The sequence below is a fragment of the Corvus hawaiiensis genome, chromosome 23, assembly GCF_020740725.1.
Source record: "Corvus hawaiiensis isolate bCorHaw1 chromosome 23, bCorHaw1.pri.cur, whole genome shotgun sequence".
NCBI lineage: Eukaryota > Metazoa > Chordata > Aves > Passeriformes > Corvidae > Corvus > Corvus hawaiiensis.
Window position 1 is genome coordinate 5,431,136 of NC_063235.1, and position 24,168 is coordinate 5,455,303.

Below are 24,168 nucleotides of genomic sequence, written 5' to 3' on the forward strand. Positions count from 1 at the left end.
TGAGTCAGGCTGGGGGATGAAAATGGTTTTTTTTCAGTGGCTGATCCTTGGGAAAGAGAGTTCAGGAGAGGCAGCCCTGAGTGCAGAGTAAGCCAGGGGTGAGGAGGAGGGTGCAGGTCCTCCAGGGTGCAAATCCTGCTCATCAGGGGAGCAGCAGTGTGGAGTTCCATCAAGTCAGACTTTTAGCTGGGATGAGTTCACTTCCTTCCAAGGATTTGCCCCTGTTGGCACTCATGGATCATGGAGTGGGATCACTGTGGATCCCCTTTTTCTGGGTCGCTTCACACCTGGTTCAGGGTTAAGGAGTTTCTTTGCCAGCCTGATGCTGCTTTAATTCAGTGGTTGTTTCCTTCCCTTTTCCCTCCAGTACCTGGGATCAGCTCAGTGCCAGGAGCAAATTCCTTGAGCTGAGTGCAGGTGATCCCAAATCAGGGCATTTATCAGGAGCTGCTGGCTCTTCCCAGGGAGCTGCTCCAGCAAAAAAGCCAAAGGACAGCCCAGGTGTTGCTGTGAGCAGAGCAGGGACAAGGTGGGAGTGGGATGAGGGGTGTGAGGTGTCTGAAGGGACCTCAGCACATTTTCTCTCCTCATTCTTGTTTTGGAATAAATTTCTCAGCATTTATCTGTTCCAGAGCTCAGTGAAACTACAGAGAAATCCTGGAATGGTTTGGGTTGGAAGGATCATCCCATTCCACCCCCTGCCATGGGCAGGGACACTTCCACTGTCCCAGAGTGCTCCAAGCCCCATCCAGCCTGGCCTTGGACACTGCCAGGGATCCAGGGGCAGCCACAGCTTCTCTGGGCAGTGATGGTTTGATCCTTGGAAAAGCACAGCAATGGCTTTTCCAGGCTGGGTTTCTTGTTCTCCCCAGGTCTACGATGGCACCAACAGCTCTGCCCGGCTGCTGGGCACCTTCAGCCGCTCGGAGCTGCTGGGCACCAGCATCAACAGCACCTCCAGCTCCATGTGGCTGGAGTTCATCACCAACGCTGCCAACACCAGCAAAGGCTTCGAGCTGCAGTTCTCCAGTGAGTTTCAGTCCCGTGCGTGCTGGGAACCCCACAGGCCAAGGTGTATTTTTGTGTTGCATGTGAGCAAAGAGTCCTTTCTGTGGAGATCTTCCACCCTAGGTGGAGTTGGAGGGTGGGAGAGCACAGAATCCTGGGATTATTGAGGTTGGAAAAGCCCTCCGAGAGCATCGAGTCCAAGCTGTGCCTGATCCCCACCTTGTCACTGAGTGCCACCTCCAGGCATTCCTTGGACACCTCCAGGGACGGGGACTCCAAACCTCCCTGGGCAGCTCCAAGGCCTGACCACCTTTTCCATGCAGAAATTCCTGCTCATGTCCAGCCTGACTCTCCACTGGCACAGCCTGAGGCCATTTCCTCTTGTCCTGCCCCTTGTTCCCTGAGATAGGATCAAACCTTTCCACAGCGATCCCGAAATCTGGATCAAAGCTGAGAGAGCAGATTTCTGGGATCTCACTCCAACATTAATTAAAACCCCACTGATTTCCAATATGTCACTTTTTGCTCCCAACAAACAATTTTAAGAGGAAACCACCACCACTTTGTGTTAAACCCTCCTGACTGTGAAATTCCTGCTGCCAACAGCTGCCCTTCCTCCCTGCTCCAGGTTTTGAGCTCATCAAGTGCGAGGACCCCGGCATCCCCCAGTTTGGGTACAAGGTGCACGACGAGGGACACTTTGCTGGCAGCTCGGTGTCCTTCAGCTGTGACCCCGGCTACACCCTGAGAGGCACCAGGGTCCTGGTGTGCCTGACCGGGGAGAGGAGAGCCTGGGACCAGCCCCTGCCAACCTGCGTGGGTGAGACTGAGACCTCTCCTCCTCCTCCTCCTCCTCTTCCAGCACCTCCAGGGAGAGATTTCCTTGGATCCCACACCCTGAACACCCCTTGGTCGCTGCTTTGCTGATCCATTGATATTAACTCTGATATTAATTGTCTCCATCTACCCTAATTAAGTTGTGGTGAGGGTCCTGTATGAGGCATCTGGAGATGGAGACACCTCCTGCTCCTTCAAAATCCTCCAGACTGGGATTTCCTTGGATCCCCCACTCTGAACACCTTTGTCCCTGCTTTGCTCATCCATGTGCTATTAACTCTGCTATTAATTGCCCCTGTCTGCACTAATTAACATGGTGAGGATCCTGTGTGAAGCATCTGGAGATGGAGACACATCCTTCTCCTCCAATACCCTCCAGGGAGTGATTTCCTTGGATCCCACACCCTGAACACCTTTGTCCCTGCTCTGCTGATCCATTGACATTAACTCTGATATTAATTGCATCTGCCCTAATTAGGCCGCGGTGAGGATCCTGTGTGAGACACCTCTAGGTGGAGACACCTCTTCCTCCTCCACCACTTCCAGACAGGGATTTCCTTGGATAACCCCACCCTGACCACCCTTTGTCCTTGCTCTGCTGATCCGTGTGCCATTAACTCTGCTATTAATCACCCCCATCTGCACTAATTAACATGGTGAGGATCCTGTGTGAAGCACCTTGAGGTGGAGATACCTCCTCCTCCTCCACCACTTCCAGACTGGAATTTCCTTGGATTCCCCACCCTGAACCCCTTGGTCCCTGCTTTGCTGATCCATTGACATTAACTCTGCTATTAATTGCATCTGCACTAATTAAGTTGTGGTGAGTGTGGTGAGGGTTCTCAAGATGGAGACACCTCCTGCTCCTCCAAAACATCCAGCAAATGATTTCCTTATGGATTCCCCACCCTGACCACCTTTATCCCTGCTCTGCTGATCCATTGACATTAACTCTGCTATTAATTGCCCCTGCCTGCGCTAATTAAGGCATGGTGAGGATCCTGTGTGAGATGGAGAGCACCTGAAGCAGCTTTAACATGAAATACTCTGCCCTGAGCACACATTTGACAAGGATTTTTGCTTCCTTGTGCTTTTCCAGCCCTCGTCCTTTCACTCTGGACGTGTTGCAGTGAGTGGCACCTCCTGATAGGGACATCAGAGTGTGTCCTGGCATGTGACAGCCCAGAGCCAGCTTTGGCTGGCAGCTGCCTGACATCTGATCCCATCCCCAGACATTTCAATTCCCTTTGCTGAGTCCCGAGTTCCCTTTCACCTGGAGCTCTTCCTGCTTGGAAAATTCCGATTTTGGGGCTTTGTGTGTTAAATGAGCAGAGCTGATTCCTGATTCCTGATTCCTGTCCTGCTCTGTTGGACACAGAGTCACCTGGGAGATCTCCATACCCAGGGATGTGCTCAGCCCCTGGCACTCCGTGTTCTCTCTCCCAGGAGGCAGGACCATTCCTTGGTTGGAATTTTAGCCTCATTTATTGATGTAAAAAGAGAAATTTCTGTGATTTGTGCATCTTCTTGACCTTCACTCTGTTTGCTCTACATTTGTTGGATGAGGCCGTGTCTGAGCACGTGGAAATTAAAGAAAAATGAAAGAAAAAGAAATGAAAATTACAGAGTTTGAGCGGATATGTTATGGAAATTATTCCAAATCCTCATGTCCTTTGCAGTTCATTTACAGAGACATTTACAAGTTCTTTGGCTTCTTATCCTTCATTTTCTGATGAATCCAAGCAGAGGAGCGGAGCTCCTTCACCCCACACGTGTGGAGCAGGGAAACAGGATCCTGGCAGGTTCTGCCTTTCCTCCCTGGGGGTTCAGGAAGGTGAAGGGAAGCTCTGCCAGGTGTTCAGACCCAGCACAGAAATGCAGAATAATTCTGACAACTCAACGATTCTCTTTATCTTTGTCAGCTTTAAGAATCCCTGGAAAAAGCCAGGGATAACCTCTGTAGCAGGATGAGATTGTTGCCAAGCAGGACCCCCAAAAAGCCACGAATCTTCCCCCTAAGCCCAGAAATGTTTTTGTTCCAGCCGAGTGTGGAGGGACAATCAGAGGAGAGGCCTCGGGACGGATCCTTTCTCCAGGATATCCAACTCCCTACGACCACAACCTCAACTGCATCTGGACCATCGAGGCAGAGGCTGGATGCACCATCGGGTGAGCGGGGCCAGGGTCCTGTGCTTTGGGTCCTGTGCTTTGGCTTCTTTCCCACGTGGAGCTGATTCTTTCAGGTCAATGATGAAGTAAAGCAAGGAGGGAGGAGCTCCTGTCACTGTGAGAGGGACAAGCAGGGAGCAGGCACTGGTTTAGCTCTGGAATCAGGGAATGGTTTGGGTTGGGATGAAGGTTTTATGGGCAGGGACATTTCCCACCAGCTCAGGCTGCTCAGAGCCCCCAGTGGCATCACTGCTCCTGTGTTTTTAGCCCTGTGCATGGGTGGTGACACCAGGCCATGTCCCGGTCCTTCCCGTGGTGTTCCCGTGCTCAGACAACATCCCAGAGCTTTGGTGTCCATGGGTAGCTTTCCACCCCTCTCCTTCATGGGATGCATCCGGAATCAACCCTTTTTCCCACCAGATTAACTTCCCACCAGTGCTGAATGCCCAAGTGGCACAACCGTGGAATGGGGGTGTTGCAGGAAATTGCAGGCAGTGTCCCAGGATCCAGGCACTCCCTGCTTGCTGATCCTTCACTTCTGCCCCACCACCCCCACAGCGATGTTTGCCCAGCCCTGCCGAGCCCTTCAGGGCTGCCCTGGGTGTTCCCACAGATTCCAGGCTGGCCAAAGCCCACAGGAAACTGGAATATTTGGGCAAGCCAAGCTTTGACTGAGTTGGGATTTGAGGGGGAGAAATGGAGCTTTAAAAGTTCTGTATAATGATAATAACAACAACAACAACAACAACAATAATAATAATAATCTTCTCCCAGCATCTCCCATCGGAGCTCCCAGTGCTTGTCAGCCATTCCTGGCTCATCCCAAGCCTGTGGATGTTCCCTCCTGAATTCCTTCCCTCTCAATCCCATTTTATCCTCCCTGCTGCCCCGGCACCCATCAGCTCTCCAGCAGAGCCTGGCCCTCAGGGGGAGCTCTGTGCTGGTTTTTAGCCCCTGGATTTCTGCTGGAGACAGCTTTGTTCCGGTGTTTTCATTTGTATTTCATGTAGAAATTCCCTCCATTAGCACTGCCCTTCGGAATGGCTCAGTAATGGATGGGTTTGGGTGTGACCAGAGGAGAAAAAGCACGGCCCAAGCAGCTGAACCCCTGCACAGGCAACTTCTACCTCTATTTTTATTCTCCTGGCAAAGATTTTTATAGGACAGAGCAGAGAGGTCCCTTCCCCCTCCCCTCCCCCCCCCATCCAAAGGCTGCTTCAGCAGCTTTCCTCTTGTAATCCCTGAAAGCACCCACATGAGCAGAGATTTGGGATCAATCAAAGGCTTGGAAGGGGCCAGGACTGGAAGGAAGAGGTGCCAGGAGGTGTCAGAGTCACCCACACTCGGTGACCCTTCCTTTCCCAGGGATCAGAACTCCCTTTCCCTGCCCCTTCCTTTCCCAGCTCCAGCAGCACAGATGATCTCAGGGGAGTCGAGAGAGCACATTCCCAGCAACTTCATTTTTACGGTAATCCATTGGAAAAATAATCCTCTTCACGCATGATACAATTGTATAAAGCTCTCATTTATAACTTACATGGAAATTAATCACCAGAGCTTTTGGAATGAAGCTGTATCTGCACAGCACGAGGGGAAGGGGAGGAGGGCGAGACAGGGAGAAAAATGAGTCTGCACTTTAGTGCCAGGGAAGGGAAAGGGGTGCTCCTGGAGAGGGATTAATTTGGGGCGTGTGCAAACACAGGCGTGGATAAAATCACCAGTGGAGTGACCTGGTTGGGCTGGCAGAGCTGGGAAGGAGGAAAAGGAGGAGGGAGTGCTGGAAAATGGATGGAAATTCCTTGCCCAGCTGGGAGCAGGGAACACAGACATGGCAGAGGTGGGGTTGTGGTCCATCCCTGATCCCAGTGTTGTAAAAATCCACGGATATTGTTCATGAATCCCAGTTCCATGGGTATTGACAGCTTCCACTTTCCAGACTTTCATCCCAAAAAGGGGAGTGAGGAAATATCCAGAGTTGGAAGGGACCCACAGGGATCATCCAGTGCAGCCCCAGGCCCTGCCCAGACCCCCCAAAACCCCACCCTGTGCATTGTCCAAACGCTCCTGGAGCTCTGGCAGCCTTGGCAATGTGGCCACTTCCAGCCTTTTGGGATAGCCCACCTTCCAGAGACAGGATCTTGAACAGCTTTCAGGCTGGGGGAGCCTCTCTGGGGCAGAGGGGGGCAGTGGGCACCCCCAGACTGCTGCTGGGGTGGAAGGTGGTGGCTTTATGGGGGTCCCAGCCTTGCACAGCAGAGCCAAGCTGGAATGGCCAGAGCTTGGGTGGGGAACATCACCAGGAAGGACCCCAGGATGGTCACTGGGGTTTTGGGGAGCTTTGGCAAGAGCTCCTCAAGGGTTGTTCACACTCTCAGGGCAGAGCTGGGCTCTCCTTGCTAAGCTGGCAGAACTTCCCCTCTCTCCATATTTATATTTATATTTATATTTATTTTTATATTTATATTTATGTTTTTATATATTTATATTTATATATTTATATTTATATCATCTCCCCAATTTCTAATTTGCCCTTTTTTTTTGCTGCATTTCCATGCCTCTAATTGGGAAGTTAGGATTGTCAGAGTGCAGGAATAAAACTCCTTCCCCCCTCCATTGTCTGCTGAAGCAGAGGCTCTGCCTGCTCTCCCACGTCAGGCTGAGGGCAGAGCTGAGATGTGCCTGTGGAATAGATGGATTTGCTCCAGAGAACTCCAGATCTGATATCCCAACAGATCCTGCCCTGACTGGCACTGGGCAGCCTGGCCCTGGGAGCACCTGCATCGAGGTTTTCTCCCCCTGGCACAGCCTGAACTTGGTTTTTCTCACATAAATCGGGGTGTTTCAGGCAGCCCTGGTTTCGGTGTTCTCCCCCACCCCAGCTCAACCTCTGGCAGCCTCTCCCTGATCCCAAGGTCTCCAGGGATGAGTTTTCTCCAGCAGTTCTGGCTCACTGGGCCCAGTTAAGGCTGGGAACAAACGCAATCAGGCCGAGGCAGCCGTGGAGAACAGCTCTGCACCATCCATCCTGATTTTCCTCAAGCCTGCCTTTATTTCTCTTTGCTCAAGGTCTCTGCTTGGGAGATTTATGATTCAGCTCTTTTGCTTTCTCCCACGTTCTGGGAGCATGGTTCTGTTGCTGAGGATTTTGCACTGGGGCTTTTTTTTTTTCTCCCCTGTTTTTTTATGGCTCTCCCTGATGTATTTATGTTTGCCCCAGATAAATGGGAAAGCAGCAAAGTGAGAGCTTTCCTGTTTGCCTCTGTGGGCTGGCAGGGATTTCAGCACAGCACCTGATGGGGTTTTTTTTTACAGATTTTCTCCATTTCTGGGTTTCTGTCCCCTTTTCACACTGGGGTTGAGTTTCCCATCGTTGGCCTGATTTTGTTGTGCCAGAGGGAAAACGGGACAATGACAAACAGGGACAGGGAAATTCCTCGTTTCCAGGTGGGATTTGAGTGCAGGAATAGAAGGGATCAGCCCCTGATCCATCCCCAGGGAATGGGCACATTCCCAAGGCTGCCAGAGCTCCCTCCTCTCTTCAGGACAGGGTGGGATTTTGGGATGTCTGCAGGGCCTGGAGTTGGATTTGATGATCTCTGTGGGTCCATTCCCACTCAGGACATTCCATGACTCAGGAATTGCAGCCCGTAGCTGGTGACCCCCTCAGGTGTCACCATAACCAGGGCAGGATCTTGTCCTTGGATGGTTCTTCCGACCTGGGAAGATCCCAAAGCTCCTGGCAAAGCCTGGATCCATCTGCTCCCCATCCTCCCACAGCAGAGCCGGGCCTGGGTGGGGATGAGCAGGGTGAGATCCCACCAGGGATGTGTTGGGACCACGTTTGTCCTGTCCTGAAGTGCCACCAGCCCTCAGCTGGGCATGGAATTTCTCCCATCCCCTTGGGTCCATCGCTGGCACAGACTCCAGAGGGAATTCCCTCACCATGAGGCCTCCTGCAGCTTTCCATGAGGAATTCCCTGTGGAAGTGCCTTGGCTGAAGGCCTTGAGCCGCCTCTCCAGGACAGACCAAACCGTAAAATCCAGAGGAAGGGAATGAAATCCCTTCAGAGCATCAAAATAAAACCCCTCCTTGGGAGTTCAGTGTCATCTCCCACCTTCTTAACTCTTGTTTTCCTTCCCTTCCCTTCCTGCTGTGGATTTTGGAGCTCTGGCTGCTTCACTTTTCTTTATTCCCTGCTGAAGTTCCTCTGTTTGCTGGTCCAAACCCCGTTCTGCAACATCCAGAACTTCCTAAAATACATCAGAATCCCGGAGGTGCTGCAATCCAGCATCAGAATTGGCACCCACCTGTTGGCCACCCTCCCTTTCTGCCCCTTTTTCTGGGTCGCTTCACACCTGGTTCAGGGTTAAGGAGTTTCTTTGCCAGCCTGATGCTGCTTTAATTCAGTGGTTGTTTCCTTCCCTTTTCCCTCCAGTACCTGGGATCAGCTCAGTGCCAGGAGCAAATTCCTTGAGCTGAGTGCAGGTGATCCCAAATCAGGGCATTTATCAGGGGCTGCTGGCTCTTCCCAGGGAGCTGCTCCAGCAAAAAAGCCAAAGGACAGCCCAGGTGTTGCTGTGAGCAGAGCAGGGACAAGGTGGGAATGGGATGAGGGGTGTGAGGTGTCTGAAGGGACCTCAGCACATTTTCTCTCCTCATTCTTGTTTTGGAATAAATTTCTCAGCATTTATCTGTTCCAGAGCTCAGTGAAACTGCAGAGAAATCCTGGAATGGTTTGGGTTGGAAGGAGCCTTAAAACTCATCCAGTTCCAACCCCAACACCTTCCCCTATCCCAGGTTGCTCCAAGCCCTGTCCAGGCTGGCCTTGGACATTTCCAGGGATCCAGGAGCAGCCCCAACTTCTCTGGGAATTCCATCCCACCCCCTCCCCACCCTCCCAGGGAGGAATTCCTTCCTGAAATCTCATCCAAACCTGCCCTCCTTCACTTTCCCTTGTCCTATCACTACCTGAAAATCCCCTCTCCATCAGCCCCTATCCCCCTCTGCTGCAGTTTTCCTGCTTTTCCTTCACGGAGCTGCTCTTTGCAGTGTCTGAGCTCCTTTGGCTGGAAAACCAATGGATTCTCCCAGCTGAAGGACATTTCCACTGCCCACAACGGGCCCTCGGACCTTTGCCTTGTTCCTGAACAAGGAGAGACCAGTCATTTTCCCAGGACAGGAGCCAATTTTAGGATTGCTCAGAAAGAACCCAGTTTCTGGGAAGACATCAGCATTCCTCTTGGGTTTTGCTTATGGATGGGATTTATGAGGGAGGAATGAGGCTGGAATCCTTGTTCCAAGCCGAGTTCTGGATGAGACAACACATTCTTTGTGGGCCTGGCTGCCTGAATTTGGCACAAATGCCATTCCAGGTCTGAACTCCTGATGGGACAACACATTCCTTGTGGGCCTGGCTGCCTCAGGTGGGCACAGATCCCATTCCAGGTCTGAATTCCAGATGAGACAGCACATTCCTTGTGGGCCTGGCTGCCTGAATTGGGCACCAGTCCCATTCCAGGTGTGAATTCCAGTCGGTTTTGCCCCGCAGGCTGCATTTCATGGTGTTCCACACCGAGGAGTTCCACGACGTGCTGCGGATCTGGGACGGGCCGGTGGAGAACGGGATCCTGCTGAAGGAGATGAGCGGCTCGGGGTTGCCAGGGGACATCCACAGCACCTTCAACTCCGTCATCCTGCAGTTCAACACCGACTTCTTCACCAGCAAGCAGGGCTTTGCCATCCAGTTCTCAGGTGGGATGTGCGGGGATTCCTCAAAAACCCAACCAAACCCAAAGGGAAAATCCAACCAAACCCACAGAGAAAATCCAACCAAAGCCAGCTTTGCTGGGCAGAGATTCCAGGTATATCCAAAGGGTGAGCAGGTGACACTGCAGTGGACGCTTAGAGTCACTTTCATAAAAAATAAAGAGAAAATGAACTCATTAGGCGATCCACTGATCACTTAACTACCACTGAATTCCATCTATTCACTATATAACTTAGAAAGAATTACTTGCAGTGTTGCTGTGAAGAGAAAAAGTCACAAAACCCAAAGCAGGTTGATATTGATGAAACTAAAATCCAGAATTCGTGGACTAAACCCACTGAAATGATCCTGAAAAAAGTGAACTGTGCGTCCTGCGAGCTGGGAACCCCCTCGTTTCTGTCTGCAGGAAATCCATTATTTTACAGCTCTGCATTAACACAGTTTTTCTTCCCTGAGCTCCATCCTGTGAGGATCATTTGCTGAGCAGTCAGAGGTTTGAAATTAGGGTTGTAGACAGTAATTATTGCTGCCTTCACAAGCCACTTCTCAGTTCTGCTTGCTCCCTTCGAAGGATCTGTTTGTTTCGTGGCTGGGTTGGAATTGGAAAATCGAAACTCGGTTTGGAAATATTGACTTGACAAATACACAGATTCCTTGACTTCTGTGTCTCCCAGCCCTTTTTGGCTGCAGACTCTGAAAATAGGGGAAAATCTCATGTATTTTGTGCTGGCAGTGAATTCTGTGCCCCCTCTGCCCTCAGAGTGGGGAATTCGGCAGCGAGGCATGGAGCAGAAAGCCCTGGAATGCACAAGAAGGAATTCCAGCAATTTTCCACCCCAGGCCCCTCAGTTTCACCCTGGCAGCTTCCCCCGGGTTTCCTGGGAGGGGCTGGCAGTGGGCCCTGAAAGCCAAATCTGTTTAACCCACCCCCCCACCCCCCCCAAATTGGGTCCCTTGAGATGTAGGGCACAACAAACTCCCTGGGCTTGTAGGGCTGTCCCTGCTCCAGTACAGCATTCCTGAGTCCTGGCTGCTCTCACCTGCACCTCAGCCCTGCAGCCACATTCATTTCAGTTCTTTGGGGTGATACATTCCAGTATTTTCAGAGGGTTCCAGGTTTGTGCAGTTGTTTTGGAGTGATAATAAACAGGGAGTGGTTGGGTGAGTGACGATGTGAGTGACTTTCCCTGGATTCAGACACATTGAAACATCTTCCCAAGTTTTTTTTCCATAACTTTCTGTGCAGGGTGCCTTGCTTGCCTGGGGGAGCAAGCCAGCATTTCGGGGAGAATTTCTGCTGGATTTAAGACCTTTGGGATGAGCCAGACAGAGGCAGAGCTTTGTGCCACCCAGCACAGCGGTGCCATCCCGAGTTTTTTGCCAGGTTTTGTGCTGGGAAGGACCAGCCTGGGCTGTTAACTTCCTTATCTCCAGCTGCACAGAAAGAGAGGGATTTCCTCTGGCTCTTTCAAGAGCAGCTTTCTCTAAACTGCCTGAGTGTAACAGACTCTCATCAACTTAGCAGGAAATAAGCTCCTGATCTGGAGCTGGGCTTTATTGACTGCTCCTGCTCAAAGCCTTTGTTCAGCAGGTGTGACTAAGCAGCCAGACCTGAGCTCAGACCTGTCCACTTTGGGATCTCGGGAGCTTTAATGAGGTGGATAAGCCTGCAAAACTCCTATTACTCCAGGATTTTCCCTGCTGGTAAATCCTTGTGGTGTTGGCAGACCTTGAGCTCAGGCAGCAACGAAGCTTTGCCCGTCCCCAGTTCCGGGGACATCTCAGACCTCAAAGAGAGGCAGCAACAAGTCTGGGAGGGAAACAAACACATTTCTGAAAGGTCACGCTTGGTGCTTCACAGATCTTGAGGCTAAATTTCTCTGCCACTCAGGGGAAGGTGTGAAGTGCTGGTGGCTGAGTTGATTTTGCAGCATGTGCCTGCCACAGAACTCTCCAAAAACTCCGTGGGAGATCAGCGGGTGTCTGGGCTGATGGAGTAAACAGCCGTGTGCACAATTCCATATCAAAGCTGCTCCCTGGGTGCTGCTCTTGCACTTGCTGGTCCCCAGAGCCTTTCCCAGCTGGAGTGGCAGATGCTCAGAGCAAAGGGAGAGGCACTTTTTGTGTGGGGGGGAGGAGGGGTGGGGAACAAGCACGGCCTGGATGGCTGGGTAAGGACAGAGCCTCAGGACAGCCGGTGCTGCAGGCCTGGTGTTAAATAAACATCGATATTCAAGATGTGCTTTTCATTCCCTTCAGTTTCCACGGCCACTTCCTGCAACGACCCAGGAATCCCCCAGAACGGGAGCCGGAGTGGGGACAGCAAAGAGGCCGGGGACTCCATCACCTTCCAGTGCAACCCCGGCTACGCCCTGCAAGGGGAGGCCCAGATCACCTGCGTGCAGATCGAGAACAGGTTCTTCTGGCAGCCAGACCCGCCCACGTGCACAGGTATGGACACAGGGCCTGGGCACACGGGCACAGGGCCTGGCCTGGGCACACGGACACAGGGCCTGGGCACACGGACACAGAGCCTGGCCTGGGCACACGGACACAGAGCCTGCCCTGGTGTCACGATCCGCTAATGCAAGCGGGGGTCGTGATGGTTCGTTTATCGATCTGAGTGTAAAAGGACACAAGAGATTTCAGTTTTAATCAAAAACAGTGCACCTTTATTAAGTGCCCACAACACAGTAATGCAATAGAAGAGAGTAAGAGAGAGAGAGAGAGAGAGAAACAAAGTAGAGAGGGGGAAAAAGAGGGGCAATAGCTACCAACGGATGAGACGAAGTCCTCGTGGTCTTCCGCCAATAGATTCGTCTTCTTTCCGTGGGGAGATCTCCTGCTTGGTTATTTTAGAAAGTCCCTTTATAGTCCTTTTCAGAAGCGAGGGGCAACTGGCCAAGAGGTTGGGAAGTCTACAGCCATTGTTATGGGGTCCGTTGCTTTGGGAAGCAGGTACAGGACAGACGTACAAGACAGGTGTACTGGAGAGGTGTACAGGACAGGTCATTCCTTTCCGCTTCGGCGCAGTCCTTCCCGCCTGGGCGGCAAGAACGGCGCAGTCCACTGTGACCTGCACTAATTTTCCTCAAGAATGCGTACCAGTTCCCAGTGGGCACACCTGCAGGCAACACTAGGCAGACATCCCACCTCAGCCAGGCCAGGACTGCTGTGTTCAGTCTCTGTCTTCGGCGATGATCGTGAGGCAGATGAGGGATTTTCGGACCGTCTCTTACACCTGGGCACATGGACACATCCCTGGCCTGGGCACACAGACACAGAGCCTGCCCTGGGCACATGGGCACAGAGCCTGGCCTGGGCACACAGACACAGAGCCTGCCCTGGGCACATGGGCACAGAGCCTGGCCTGGGCACATGGACACATCCCTGCCCTGGGCACACGGACACAGAGCCTGGCCTGGGCACACGGACACAGAGCCTGCCCTGGGCACATGGGCACAGAGCCTGGCCTGGGCACACAGACACAGAGCCTGCCCTGGGCACATGGGCACAGAGCCTGGCCTGGGCTCATGGACACATCCCTGCCCTGGGCACACGGACACAGGGCCTGGGCACACAGACACAGGGCCTGGCCTGGGCACACGGACACACCCCTGGCCTGGGCTCATGGACACAGATCCCTGTACTGAGCCCATGGACGTAGATCCATGTGCTGATCCCATGGAATGGACACAGATCCATATTCTCAACCCATGGACACACATCCACATCCTGACCCCATGACACACATCCATGTCCGGACCCACGGACACACATCCATGTCCTGACCCCATGGACACACATCCATGTCCTCACCCATGGACACACATCCATGTCCTGACCCACGGACACACATCCATGTCCGGACCCATGGACACACATCCATGTCCTGACCTATGGACACACATCCATGTCCTGACCCCATGACACACATCCATGTCCTCACCCATGGACACACATCCACGTCCTGACCCCACGGACACACATCCATGTCCTGACCCCATGACACACATCCATGTCCTCACCTACAGACACACATCCATGTCCGGACCCACGGACACACATCCATGTCCTGACCCCATGGACACACATCCATGTCCTCACCCATGGACACACATCCATGTCCTGACCCACGGACACACATCCATGTCCTGACCCACGGACACACATCCATGTCCTGACCTATGGACACACATCCATGTCCTGACCCACGGACACACATCCATGTCCTGACCTACAGACACACATCCATGTCCTGACCCACGGACACACATCCATGTCCTGACCTATGGACACACATCCACATCCTGACCCCACGGACACACATCCATGTCCGGACCCATGGACACACATCCATGTCCTGACCTATGGACACACATCCATGTCCTGACCCACGGACACACATCCATGTCCTGACCTATGGACACACATCCATGTCCTGACCCCATGGACACACATCCATGTCCTGACCCACGGACACACATCCATGTCCTCACCCATGGACACACATCCATGTCCTGACCCACGGACACACATCCATGTCCTGACCTATGGACACACATCCATGTCCTGACCCACGGACACACATCCATGTCCTGACCCACGGACACACATCCATGTCCTCACCCATGGACACACATCCATGTCCTGACCCCACGGACACACATCCATGTCCTGACCTATGGACACACATCCACGTCCTGACCTATGGACACACATCCATGTCCTGACCTACAGACACACATCCATGTCCTGACCTATGGACACACATCCATGTCCTGACCTATGGACACACATCCATGTCCTGACCCATGGACACACATCCATGTCCTGACCTATGGACACACATCCATGTCCTGACCCACGGACACACATCCATGTCCTGACCTATGGACACACATCCATGTCCTGACCCATGGACACACATCCATGTCCTGACCCCATGGACACACATCCATGTCCTGACCCCACAGACACACATCCATGTCCTGACCCCACGGACACACATCCATGTCCTGACCCACGGACACACATCCATGTCCTGACCCACGGACACACATCCATGTCCTGACCCCACAGACACACATCCATGTCCTGACCCCATGGACACACATCCACGTCCTGACCCCACGGACACACATCCACGTCCTGACCTATGGACACACATCCATGTCCTCACCCATGGACACACATCCACGTCCTGACCCCACGGACACACATCCATGTCCTGACCCATGGACACACATCCATGTCCTGACCCACGGACACACATCCATGTCCTGACCCCATGACACACATCCATGTCCTCACCTACAGACACACATCCATGTCCTGACCCACGGACACACATCCATGTCCTGACCTATGGACACACATCCATGTCCTGACCCCATGACACACATCCATGTCCTCACCTACAGACACACATCCATGTCCTCACGCATGGACACACATCCATGTCCTGACCCACGGACACACATCCATGTCCTCACCCATGGACACACATCCATGTCCTGACCCCATGACACACATCCATGTCCTCACCTACAGACACACATCCATGTCCTCACGCATGGACACACATCCATGTCCTGACCCCATGGACACACATCCATGTCCTGACCCACGGACACACATCCATGTCCTCACCCATGGACACACATCCATGTCCTGACCCCATGACACACATCCATGTCCTCACCTACAGACACACATCCATGTCCTCACCTACAGACACACATCCATGTCCTGGCCTATGGACACACATCCATGTCCTGACCCACGGACACACATCCATGTCCTGACCCATGGACACACATCCTTGTCCTCACGCATGGACACACATCCATGTCCTGACCCACGGACACACATCCATGTCCTGACCCCACGGACACACATCCATGTCCTGACCCCACAGACACACATCCATGTCCTGACCCACGGACACACATCCATGTCCTGACCCCATGGACACACATCCATGTCCTGACCCCACGGACACACATCCATCCTCCTGGGGAATTCAGTGTTAAATTTAGGGCTGATTTGGGTATTGAACATTTCAGATGTGTTTTCCCCTCTTTGTGGCACAGCTGCCAAACGATCCGGGCTGGCAGAACCCCGGGAGGTTTGGACCATTTGAAGTCTGCATCCCTCCCAATCCCAGGCAGCACTGGCTGGGTCCAGCTCCTGCTTCAAATCCTTTGGAGACTCTGGGTGGGATTTTCAAAGGAATCCGAGGGTGTTGAACACTTGTCTCCCTCAGGCTTTTCAAAAATGAGCCCTTAGATTTTAGTTTCTTCGGAGTTTTCCCCTGATGTTACAGTCTGGGAGGGGAAAGCACCCTTGGGGTTCAAATTAGGGTGAATGGACACAAAATAGGTGCTGGTGGTTCTTCCAAGGTATTTTTGGGGAGACTTTCAGCCTAATTTTCCATGTCTGTGCTGTGATTTCCTGGTGTGTCTCAGAGGGATAACATTTCTCCATGCTTGGACTTGGAGAAGAGTCTCTAATCTTTATTAGGATATTTCTAGACCAGCCCCACTGGGTTTTTTTTCACCTGATGTTTTTCTTGATATTTTTCTCATCAAAGCCCAAAGGACAATCCCACATGCTCGCTCCTTCATGGAAAATCCGTCCAAGATTTATCCCATCCCAGTTCATTTCCCGCTCCATAGCTGCTCTCAGACCCCCTTCGTCTGAGGGGAGGGTTGGTGGTTCTTCCAAGGTATTTTTGGGGAGACTTTCAGCCAAATTTTCCTTGTCTGTGCTGTGATTTCCTGGTGTGTCCCAGAGGGATAACATTGCTCCATGCTTGGACTTGGAGAAGGGTCTCTAATCTTTATTAGGATATTTCTAGACCAGCCCCACTGGGTTTTACCTGCTATTTTTCTTTATAAAAGCCCACAGGATAATCCCATGTGCTCGGTCCTTCACGGAAGATCCTTCCAAGATTTATCCCATCATTTCTGCCCCATCCCAGCTCATTTCCCACTCCGTAGCTGCTCTCAGACCCCCTTCCTCTCACCCCATCCCAAACGTGCGAGGGTGGATCTGGGGAATCTCGGAGCATCGGCCCTCACGAAGCAGCCTGCAGAAAGACTGCCAGGAAAAATGTCCATCATGTTTTGCCACAGTGGGAAACACGAGCAGGCACTTGGAGCCTTAAAAAAGCAATAATTGATTTTGGCATTTAATGTGCTGGGAAGTGGAGTAAACACGACCGAGCCATTTAGGCCCAGACGTGTTTTCAGCTCGTTACAAGCGAACAGGCCTTGACAGGGAGTTCCAGAAAAGTGGAAGATCTCTCTCTCTCTCCTCCTGGCTCCGCACTTTTGGATTGTAGGAAGGTTGTGGTGGCATCCAGAGCTCTGTTTGTGTGTGTGTGTCGCCTCTGGAATGGCAGAGCCCTCACCTGGCCGAGCCACCACAACTTCGTGTCACATGTGAGCCTCAGAATCACTTCCCACTAAAATATCCAAGGATTCTGTGCTATCTGAACCCCTCCTGTCTATCCATATCTCCCTCTTTTTCCGTTCCTGCTTCCCATTTTCTGCTTTTGAAGTCTCTCTGCTCCAAAGCCTCACCCTGGGCTGGTTTTCCTGCAGCTCCCTGTGGCGGCATCCTGACAGGCCCGGCTGGGGTGATCCTGTCCCCGCAGTATCCGGAGCCGTATCCCCCAGGGAAGGAGTGTGACTGGAAGCTGACGGTGTCCCCTGACTACGTCATTGCCCTGGTGTTCAACGTGTGAGTACCCAAGGCCTTGGTGCCACTGGCACCGCTGGGAACGGGGACTGTGGTGGCGTGGTGTGGGTGTGGGTGTCCTTCCCTCTGGGGAGGAACCAGCCCAAAGGTGGTGGGACTGTCCCAAACCCCTGGATAATCTATTCCCAGACCTTTTGTGGGGGGAGATCCTCATATTCCAGCTGCAGCTCCTCTGTGATGCACAGAACATGACTTGGTGCAGCAGCTCTGGCTCAGGCTCTCTGCTCCTGACTCCATCCGCACTCCTCGGTTCCTCACGTGTGGAAGGGAGGCAGGAATGTCCTTCCATGTGTCTGGCAGGATTTTGGAGCAGGAGCAGCTAGCAGGAATGTGCTGCTTGGCAGAACTTTGGAGCAGGAGCAATCAATCCCTGCCCTGGGGCTGCACATCCCAGGACTTCAACCCGGAGTTCTCCAGGGATGGATCCCTAATCCGAGCTCTCTTCCTTTGCTTTGCAGCTTCAGCCTGGAGCCTGGCTATGATTTTCTGCACATCTACGACGGGCCTGACTCCCTGAGCCCCCTGATTGGGAGTTTTTACGGCTCCCAGCTCCCGGAGAGGATCGAGAGCAGCAGCAACAGCCTTTTCCTGGCGTTCCGGAGCGACGCCTCCGTCAGCAACGCCGGCTTCGTCATCGAGTACACAGGTGAGGGCTGGGGGCACCCCTGGCCCTGCAGGTACCTGGGCCTTTTCCTGTGCTTGTTCCCAGGTTATTCCACCTTGCTGGAACAAATGGGAGAGGCTCTAGTGATGCTGAAATTGTCCAGAAAATAACTTGCTGGACGTGGTGGAAAAATGCCTTTAGGAGTAGTTTTGTCAGCCCCAAAGCAGAGGTGGAGGGAGAAGGGGAGGTGATCGCTTCCCACTGGAATATCCCAGGATTCTGTGCTGTCTGAAGCTCCCCTGTCTATCCATATCTCCCTCTTTTTCCATTCCTGAGGTTTAGAGGAATGGAGGGAAAATGAGGAGTTCAGGAAGAGGGATCCTGGAGGTGGAAGAAGAGCCAGGGCACAGAAGTTTGATAAGACCAGTGGAAAATGTTACATGGCTGATGATCTGCTTCTGCTGGGGACTTCCCTGAACAGAGAAGGAAATTTTTAGGGTTTTAGATTCCCAGAAAATATTCCTTTATTTCCAGGCTGTATTTTGTGTAATCCTTCTTTAGAATTGAAACAGTTCTGTCTCCTCCTTAGTGAGCAGAACTTCACAAGATCACAGAATTCCAGATGGTTGGGGGTGGAAGGGACATTCCGGATCATCCAGTGCCACCCCCTGCCATGGGCAGGGACACTTCCACTATCCCAGGGTGCTCCAAACCCCATCCAACCTGGCCTTGCCCCAAGGATGGGGCAGCCACAGCTTCTCCTGTGCTAGGGCCTCACTGCTCTTAAAGAACTGGGAAGTGACAGGCCTGGAATGGGGAAAAAACAGAGAAAAAAGGGGAAAAAGGAGCTTTGGCAGGTGTATTCCCTGTGTGTGTTTGTAGAATAGGTGGAAGAACAGAGCAGTTACAAACTGGAGTAAAAATTCCACTCTGAAAACCCAGATCTGATGAGTCAGGGCTGTGCAGAGTGGAGAGAAAAGGATTAAAAACCGGGGAGAAAAAAACCCAGAGGTGGAAAGGAATTGATCCCTCAGGCCTGCTCAGGGCTGTGTGGATTAGTTTGGAGTGTGGGAAGAGGCAGGGATGGCTTCAGGTGTCCTTTGGAAGGCGGCTTTGCTTCCATGGCACGGCACTGATGCCTTGAGGGGCCTCCTAAAAACAGAGACTGGACAGGAGTAAGGGAATAAAGGCAGGGATTTGTTTGAAAGGCCTTCAGAGGTACCCCTGGGAGCCAGAGGCCACTGCCGAGATGGGCCCCAAGGTGGACGGCAGGGCACGAGTTCTTCACACTTTTATAGGTTTGGTTCATTTGCATAGCAGGGTGAATTCTCCAATTAAAGCTTCAGTTAATGAGGTCATTCCCCTCAGCTTGCCCCCCCTTAGAGGCTTTTGGTTGACACTTTTTGGGCCTAGGACGGTCTGGGTGTCCCTGGAGAGCAGGCCCGGAGAGGCTTTGTTATGAACAGGCCACAAGAAACTTCAGAGTTACTCACTGGGCAGTGCAGGATTTGGAAAATAGAAAAGTTAAAACCTAAGGCATCAGCACAGGCTGGGGACTGCTTTGGTGCTGCTTTTTCTGTGTGTTTGGGAATTCCTATTCCTTTCCTCAGCCCGTGGTTCCTGTAAATCCCAATTTACCCAAGCAGAGGCTGCTGGGGAAAAGGCAGTTCCTGCTGGTTCTGCTGAAGAGGTGAATTTCCCTCTGATAAAGCTATAAAATTACAAGACAAAGGCATTTAGCACTGCTTCAGCTTCAAGACATGAGGCGTTTTCTGCTCTCATTAGAATGAATTTTATGAAAAATTCCAGTTTTCTCTTCCCCTTTGTTTTTAGGCAGCCAGAAAGCAGCTAACAAATAAAACCCTGTTAAATGAGAGTGGCTGTTTCTCCCAAACACTCCAGCAGTGGCAGTCACACCCATGTGCCTCCCCCAAAGCCAAACTGCTGGGAGAGAAGAATGAGGTTGGAAATTTGCTCATTAATTCCCCTGCACTTTGAAAAGAAACCTGGGATGCAAGGCTGGGAAATGGCAGGGAAAAAAATAAAGCAAAAAAACCCCCCAAAACTTCGGGGAATGGAAGGAGGAAGGAAAATGCAGGAGGGGGAAAGAAAATTCAAGAATGAGCTCAGCTCTTTGCCAACTGGAATTCCAAGTTCAACTCAACCTTATCAGGGGGTTTGGAGTCCTCTCCTGACTTTTTTTTGGGGAAAAAGGGCAAAGCAGGCATCTGGCAGTGCTCCCCTGAATCCCTGTTACGAACAGGCCACAAGAAACTTCAGAGTTACTCACTGGGCAGTGCAGGATTTGGAAAATAGAAAAGTTGAAACCTAAGGCATCAATCCCTGCTCCACTGGAGCCTCAGGAATTTGGAAGTGTCTCAGGACAGAAAGGCAAGGCTTTAACTCAGGATCTCTCCGTGAATCATCTCCTGAACCAGGCTGGTGTTTGTGGGTCTCGGTCACACGTGGGCGATTCCCGCTTACAGAAAAACCCCTGGATGAGATTCCAAAGCTGCTTCCAGTCCATTAAAAGATCCTTGGTGTGAGGGGCTCACTTGGAGTTGCCATTGCCAGGAAATGCTTCTCTTACAAATTTGGGATGAATCCCAGAAGTGAAGATTATTAGGGAAGCAGCTGAATTCCAATAAATTGTTTGTATCTGGGCCTGTCACAAGCCACAGACCTCGTTAGGAATATTTTATTATTCACACACTGATATTTCTTAGCAGAGCCTTCGTTGGTGAAGCTGAGTTATTTGGAGAGCTTCTCCCAAATTATCACACACCGAAATTAAAATAATTTATTATCATTCCCAAATTACCGCATTTTGGGAATACTGGGGACTCTCCATCAGTCCCTGCCTCAATCCCAGAATCTCCAGGCTGGTCTGGTGCTGACCCCAGGAGCAGGAGGAGTTTGGGATAAAGGACAGGAAGGAATTTCCAGGCTGGAGACTCCCAAGTGAGAGATTTTTCCCACACTTTTTAGCAATTCCTGCCTCTGTTGTGGGCCAGGAGTGAAGAGCCATGAAATTGGAAGCAAATGAAGCACAACTGATTCCTTTTCACCCTTCCGGAGGAACAGGAAAAATCCCAACCCCCAGCCTGATTTCCAATTTGTTGTTGTTATTTCACTGGAATTATTTTGCCCATCCTGAGCTTCTGCACAGAAATGCAGCTTTGCTTACGGGTGATTTCAGGTGGAAATTCCCCATGGAAAACCATCCTGGAAATTCCTTGGGAGCTGTTTAAAAATACCCAGCTCTGTTTGCTGCTCAAACAGTTGGAGCTTGACTCCAGAAAATGTGTTTGGAAATCGGATGTGGCCCTTGGGAAAAGGAATCCATGGACCTGGAGTGTCCTGGGGTCCTGGTGAGCCAAACTCCCAGGGATGCCAAGGCTCCACTTGGTCCTAAAATTCATAATAAGGAATGAATTAAAGAATCCCAGACTGGTTTGGGTTGGAAAGGACCTTAAATCCCATCCAGGGGCAGGGACACCTTCCACTATCCCAGGTTGCTCCAAGTTCCATCCAGCCTGGCCTTGGACACCTCCAGGGATGGGGAATCCACAATTTCTCTGTGTCAGGGCCTCCCCACCTCAAACAGGATTTGTGCTGTTCCAGTGTGTGGTGGCTGTTGTGGAAAACTCGTCTTGGAAGGTTTATTTTGGGATTGCTCCAAGGTTTAGCTCTCAATCCCAGGCTGAGCAGGTGAGGCTGTGCTGGAACACCCACATGGAATCCCGACCTCTTGCTCCTGGCTTTTCTTTGGGAATGGGGAGGGGAGGCACAGAAAATCCTGGGTTCAGCGGAGTGATGAGCCAGTTCCCGTGACATTTTCATCTTGATGCCTTTCTAAACCTTTGGCAGCCTCAATCCACGTTAATCAGGAGAAAGTCCTTGAGTTTGGAAGTGAAAATAAACCAGGAATTCTGCACGGGCAATCCTGTACTCACTTCCTAGCCCAAGAAATCCCAGGCTGGCGAAGCTGTGGCTTTCCCACATCCCTTTTTTGGCAGCCAAGTATCAAATATTTCCTGAAGCTGAGCTGCTGCCTCCCTTGGAGCCAACTCCTGAGGATCAGGGATCAGGACAGTTCAACTGGGAATGTTCCATGTGCCAGGATGCAGCAACCTCCAGGATGAGAGGTGTCCCTGAGGGGACAGAAATGATGAAAAATGAGGAAAAACACCAGAAAATCAGCAGGGCTGTGGCTCAGCAATCCACCCCCACCCTTCTCCAGCAGCTGATGGAGTGATTTGAGCGTGGAACGTGGTGATTTTCCAAGGAAGGGCTGAGCCCAAGCCTGTGACAGCCGGGTGGGAGGTGGAGTGACAGCCTGAAGAGCAGCTGGTGACAGGAACAGCGCTGAGACTGCTCAGGGAAACCAGAGAGGGACAAAGGGCTCGGTGTAGGGAACGCTCCAAGAGGGAATGTTGGCAGCTTGGAGAAACAAAGCCTGGTGGAGTGGGAAAAGCTGTGGAAAAGCTGAGCACGTGTTCCATTTGGAAGTGACCCCCGAGCCGTGGTGGCCTCTGGCCGTGCAGCTGCTCGTCCTCAGTGGAATTTCCAGCAGGAATTTGTCCCCTCCAAGGGCTGGGATGACCTTTAGGAATATCCCACGGACTGGCAGGAATGGTGAGGGCTCCCTTCTCCAGGATAAGGATGGTGAGGAGGGAGTGTGTCCATCCGAGCTGACTGGAACAAATGTGGGTCCCAATTTCTGTTATCCCAAGATCCCAAACACTCATCACATCCAGGTTTGGGTCTGGCTGCTCACACACAGGGGAAAAATGGGATAAAATCGTGTTGGATTCTTTCCTGCAAGATATTCCTGAGGATCAGAGCTTTGGAAAGCTGCGGGAATTCTGCTTCGAGGCTCACGTGTGTCTCTTCCCACGGATAAACTGGGACACTCTGGTTGGGAAACAGGAAAGGAAGAAAAGCGGTGCTCAAAGCATCCAAAATTTGTGCATCAAGACCCCACTGCCCCCAGGAGAACCCAGGATTTCAGGATTTAAAGGCTGAGGATCCAAATGTGTGACGGGCAGTGGGAGCTGACCAGTCCGTGGCTCCCAAAACAGGGAATCGGTGCTCTGGGGAAAAAAAATTCCCATTTTTCTGTGCCCTGTTCACTTGGATCACCTGGTGCAGCTGCTGTGGACAGGAAAGCAGGGGATAATTGGATTTTTCAAGCAGAAAAGCAAAAGCCAGGCCTGTGGGCTTTGCTGTTTGCTGTTTGTCCTTCCACACCTTCTCCAAAATCGGAGAGCCCCCGATTGAATGCTTAACCACACTTGGGTTGTTCCCAGAGCCTCTGCTCTCAGAAGAGCCCTCGTCTTTAATGAGCAATTTCCAAATGACAAAAGAACAAGATTAATCAAAGCCTCTAATTATATTGCAGGCAGGGAAAAAAATAAAAGAAGGGGAAAAAAAGCAAAAATAAAAAAGCAAAAAAAAAGGCAAAAAAAAAACCCTTAGAAGAAGAAGAAGGAAGGAAATCTCCAAGTCCTGACAGCTCTGTAGTGTTCCCTGGAATTTTTATATGGAAATGGGATTTTTAACTCTGCAGAGCAGAGGGTTTTTCACTCTCTACCTGCCAGGAGGGTGGAGCAAAGTGGGGTTTGGCCTCTGCTCCCAGGGAACAGGGACAGGATGGGAGGGAATGGCCTCAGGCTGTGCCAGGGGAGGCTCAGGGTGGACAGCAGCAGGAATTTCTTTGTGGAAGGGGTGCTCAGACCTTGGACTGAGTGGAATCCCCGCCCCTGGAGGTGTCCAAGGAGGTGGCACGAGGAATAAATTAAAGAATCCCAGACTGCTTGGGGTTGGAAAAGACCTTAAACCCATCCAGCTCCGTAGGCAGAGACACCTTCCTCTATCCCAGGTTGCTCCAAATTCCCTCCAGTCTGTTCTTGGACACTTCCAGGGATGGGGAATCCACAATTTCTCTGTGCCAGGGCCTCCCCATCTCAAATATGATTTGTCCTCGTGGTGCTCTGGGCTGGTGACAAGGTG

The 24,168-nt window shown here is 51.8% G+C and overlaps 1 protein-coding gene across 1 annotated transcript in view; it reads left to right on the plus strand.

The window, feature by feature from the left end:
* The window catches only part of CSMD2 (CUB and Sushi multiple domains 2), a 350,279-nt gene that overhangs the window by 239,420 nt on the left and 86,691 nt on the right, over nt 1-24,168 (plus strand). The window contains 7 exon segments of the mRNA XM_048326964.1: nt 873-1,029; nt 1,637-1,828; nt 3,888-4,014; nt 9,564-9,766; nt 12,042-12,233; nt 17,393-17,531; nt 18,008-18,195. Of these exon segments, the coding sequence (XP_048182921.1) occupies nt 873-1,029; nt 1,637-1,828; nt 3,888-4,014; nt 9,564-9,766; nt 12,042-12,233; nt 17,393-17,531; nt 18,008-18,195 (1,198 nt within the window).